We start from the raw sequence: 4,635 nt of genomic DNA, 5'->3' as shown, positions 1-4,635 counted from the left end.
AAACCTGCTTGAATGGATGTCACGTGTGATTTTAGAAACAGCTTTTGTAGATCATATGCAAATTTCAGCTGGTAGAAGACACTTTTGTGTTTGCTCCTGAGCAAGAGAAAAAATCAGAAGTGTTCTTAATGTCCTGGGCTGAATGATGAGTGTGAAAGGTCAATTTGAATAGTATGTGATGATCCTGAAACTGGTTTTCACCTCTAACTTATGTTAGGATTTCAGCCCATGTTAACAGACTGAAATTAATGAAGTCATACTAGTTCACACTACCTTGTGCAACAAGTGCATAGAGCAGGGTATTACAAATGAATGCTTCATTAGGACATGATTTATCAGGCACTTGAAGTGGGATGAATCTAAATTTGTCATTGCTGCACCATGAATAGAAGATAAATAAAAGATGTACATGTACATACATTTTCTTTAGCACTCCCTGAAAGGAGTTTGGTGCTTGTGATGTGCCTTGGTCTGATTTTATGCACTAAATACAATGTACTATCTACAGACAACAGTTCCTTCCTGCTGCTTGGATAAAGATGTATTAAAACAGACAGCTTAAAAACTTTTTATGGTGTTGAATATAAATAGTATATTTACATGTTCATGGAGTTCATGGTCTGTTTTCTAGTAGTGGCACCTACAGTGATTTCTGCAGTAAGGAAATGTCTGTTAGTCTCCAAATTAGAAAATATCTTACAGACTCAGAATGTTTTAAGAACTTGGACAAAAATTTGGCATTCAAGTCCCATTTTCAAAAGTGACTTGTGACCTAAATCCTACTTCTGTGCAGTAAGATGCACAGTACAAAGGCACTGAACGTTAACTTCCAGTTTCTGTTAACTTCATAACTATATTGACCATACTGCTCTACCCAATGCTCACTGACCTCGCTCATCCATAACAGAGTCCCTGCTGAAAGACTTCCCTTTGGTAATGGTGACAATAAGGTGAAACATCTTGAAGTCCATTATTGTTTCCCTGAATTATTTTGCTCTCTAAATGCATACACATATTAATTTGCCTGGATTTTTTTTTTTATACGTGCCATATGAATAGCTTTAAATGGTTTCTTCCAAGGAATGTCTTTATACACCTCTTCTCAGTTTGCAGTTACCAAAGGTCAGGTTTTGCTCTCTGTGCCACGTTCTTTGTTACCTCTCAAGCTGTTTATATTCCTCTGTGTCAAAGGGTTGGCTTCCATGACTAGCTGTAAACAATTAGTCCAACAAACTGAATAGAATTCAACACAGCTGGCATTTGAATTAATTTTTCCAGACTTTCTAAGTTAAGGGAGCAGCAGGGCTGATTCCAGAGAGCAAAGTTTAACAGGATTTAGAACAGAGCTGCAATAAAACCGAACGTCCTTTTTTTCGATGGATGGATTCAGGGGCTGCTTGGAGTATTTACAGTCACAGCTTTGTCCTAAGCAGTAAGTTTAAGCACACATTATGAGTAGCTAGTGGACAATACAGAAAACAAAGGGATGTTTTTATCATTGTACTTGCCTTGACCATTAGAAAAATTATTTCATTCTCTTTTTATGACAACAAAGTGCAGGAAATATTCTGAATAAACCTTTGGCAAATATCCTTCATCTCTAGTATGAGTTCTAAAATATTTTATTTATTTCATTTATAGAAATGTAAATACTAATACACCGACAACCAAGTTTTCCTGTTTGGTTATAAATTTCCTAGACTCACATTGCAGACTAGCTTCCAGTGTTTTAGAGAGTGTTTGCCTCTGTCATGCATTACTGACTTGATACACAATGCCACTCATTTCTCTTCAGTCTACATAATAGAGGCCACCATGTTCCCAGTTATTTTCACAGTACCATATTAAGTGCAAACAACAAGGCCTACTTTTGAGTTGTACTAACTGAATGGATTTATAACCAGGAAAATACAAAATGTAGTATCCTTGTGGCTATTTAATTTGTCTGTCATTTATGCTTGGTGTATCAAGTCCACAAATGTACAACAGAATCATTAGCTGCAAAATCACTAGCACCATGTATTGTATATTTTTTTAACTGTACATTGTTTTCCTGTTTAGTTTAATACTAGAGCCATTACCAATTACAGTTCTCATTCAGATGATCCCAGCAATAAATGGCATCATCAGTCGGTGTCCTACTCAAGTCATGAAAGGAGACTAGCAGAAATGTACCTGATGGTGGGTGAAAATATTAACCACTGCATAACATGCTTAAAAATAGGTCATTTAAAACATTCAGCCAGACCTAAACAACATAAGGAAAATTAGGTTTAAGTAGCTCATATGACAATTTTTGTAAAAGCAAATGCATTCAGAAGCCATTTTACAGGAAAATCTCAGCAAATCAATGTCAAGATTTAAATGTCTATTTTTAATGCTTTTATTCCAGTCATACAATTGCGTTGGCCCTAGAGTAAACAGTAGAACACATTTACCTGACATGACTCATCCCACTGGAATAATTTGTGCAACTAAGCACACGTCAAGGGCTGCAAGTTTAGGTCAAAAGCATGGAAAATTTCCAGCATCAGAAACAAAAGAGCACTTTCATGGAATAAAAAATGGAAAATGTTTTATAGTTTTAAGTAAACAGAGACACGCCTAGTCCCATATAAGATGGAGATCTGAGTTTAAAAACTCTTTTTTTAGATTGTGCCCAGGCCTCAGAAGAGATTTACCTTGTAAAGTTCCTGTCAGTTCTGCTTGCCCAGTTGTCTAAGTTCAAGACCTGATGGCAATACACAGATTTTGTCTGGCTGATTTGCCAACATCCCCATTCTGCAGGGTAAAATATTGGATCCAGGTGGTGAGGGGGAATGGGATAATAAATAGTTGTTGTCCTAGTATAATCCTGAGATTTAATGAAGGAACCAAATGATTGTGGGCAGCAGAAAGCATTCCCAGCTTCTGTGGTGTCATCATTTCTTTCCTTTCTGTGGTCATTTTGAGCAACGATTTATGATTCCTTTTGCCTACAGAAGAATTATGACTGAGGCAATGAAGCCCTTAGGTTTTAAAAGCACTGAGTCACAAGAAAGAAATGATCAAATACCAGAACACTGAGTAGAGTGTAAAATTAATGTTTCCACCTTCTGTTTTAGGAAAAGTCCAAACTGCATCATACATCTCATACTCATGAAGTCAAAATGAAAAGTGAAAAGGAAGCATCTACAGAAAATGTGAAAATGGAGATAATGACTGAATGTTTCATGACTTTGCACATGTTTACATACATAGGCAGGAAATGTCCATATTTCATCTACAGTCTAGAAGTCATACTGGTTTGATTTGTTTGTGAGTTACCTTCCCAACCACATCTGATCCTTTTTATCCTCTTCCTAAAACATGGGAAGAGCAGTATGCATTTACAAAGCAGAACTACAATAGGAAGAAAAACTGCTACCATAAATGAAGGTGGTGTATACCAGATAAATTGGTTAACATCAACCCACTTATTCCAAGCAAACACCAGTGCATGAAGAGTGCAGAGCAGCAGAGCTAAATATCCCATCTTGCTCTGAAAAGAGAAAGAAAATAGTAAGCTATTTATTTTTTCCAACATGGCAAAAAGAGTACTGTGTTAAGTAAATATAAAAATCAGGAGTGGCCTCAATGAACACACTCAACTCAAAGAAAACAGACCACTGGCTTGAACTAAAATTTAAGAACTATAATTTAAGAACTATAATTCAAGCATCTAACTGCACTCCTCCATGCCACCGTAAGAGAAAAGAGATGAGGCACATTTTTCAACTACTGCTATGATATTTAGATAAAATAAGGAAGAGATCATGGATTGCAGGCTGTTCTTGAAAAAGGGTTAGTTCTCTATATCTCACTTTATAGATGTCATCTGTATCTGAAATGACTTTACTTCTGTAATAAATTATTATGAGTTCCAAAGCATATTCATAAATGGCCTAATTGATTGTTTGCAAAGAAAAAATTTAAGGTCAATTAAAACCAGAAACTCAAGTGAGTCTAATATCATGACAAACGCAACTGCACAAATACAGGAAACTAAAGTCTTTTACCCCACTTACAATGATAAATTTGGCTTAGGATGTCTAGAATAAAAGAAAATTTTATGCTACAATTACTAGTGATTTTGAATTTCTTGTTGCATAACGATCTTGACAATGTTAGAAAAATTGAATAAGTCACCAGTGAAGTCAAACACAATTTTCAGATTTTGGTGTCCAGGGACCTAATTTAACACTCTCTTAACTCCAGTGTGATCATACTGATGTCAGCAGAACCACCCCTTGATTATTACTGTGTATAATACTGGAGAACTAAGAGCAAACCAGATACTTCAACTTCAATGAAGCAAGCACATCTGCAGCAAACTCAGGACCAGCTGGATTTGATTATGCATCTGTTCTCAGATGCCTTCTTTTCAGAATACACCTTTTTGGAGGGTGTTATGAAGCTAATACTGCTGCAGAAGGAAAACCTTTGCATGTATTTTTGGGAAGAAGCCTTCTTCTGGACTTTCCAGCCACCTAGTACTGCTTAGGCAGTAAAGTATTGCCAAAACAGCTCCAGGGGAGCAACAAGAAATTCTCATTGTGTAGTGGGATCCCACGTGGTATGGGAACAGCACTGTCTGTTCAACACCACCTACTCCCA

The 4,635-nt window shown here is 36.5% G+C and overlaps 1 protein-coding gene across 1 annotated transcript in view; it reads right to left on the bottom strand.

Moving 5' to 3' along the window:
• Nucleotides 1-2,914: 2,914 nt before the first annotated feature.
• STEAP1 (six transmembrane epithelial antigen of the prostate 1) overlaps nucleotides 2,915-4,635 on the bottom strand; it is a 6,806-nt gene continuing 5,085 nt past the window's right edge. Inside the window, exon 4 of the mRNA XM_008949370.1 lies at nucleotides 2,915-3,520. Within this exon, the coding sequence (XP_008947618.1) occupies nucleotides 3,263-3,520 (258 nt within the window). The 3' untranslated portion in view covers nucleotides 2,915-3,262. The remainder of the gene's footprint in view (nucleotides 3,521-4,635) is intronic.

The sequence above is a fragment of the Merops nubicus genome, unplaced genomic scaffold (assembly GCF_000691845.1).
Source record: "Merops nubicus isolate BGI_N331 unplaced genomic scaffold, ASM69184v1 scaffold4141, whole genome shotgun sequence".
Classification (NCBI taxonomy): domain Eukaryota; kingdom Metazoa; phylum Chordata; class Aves; order Coraciiformes; family Meropidae; genus Merops; species Merops nubicus.
This window is presented reverse-complemented; position numbering and strand designations above follow the sequence as displayed.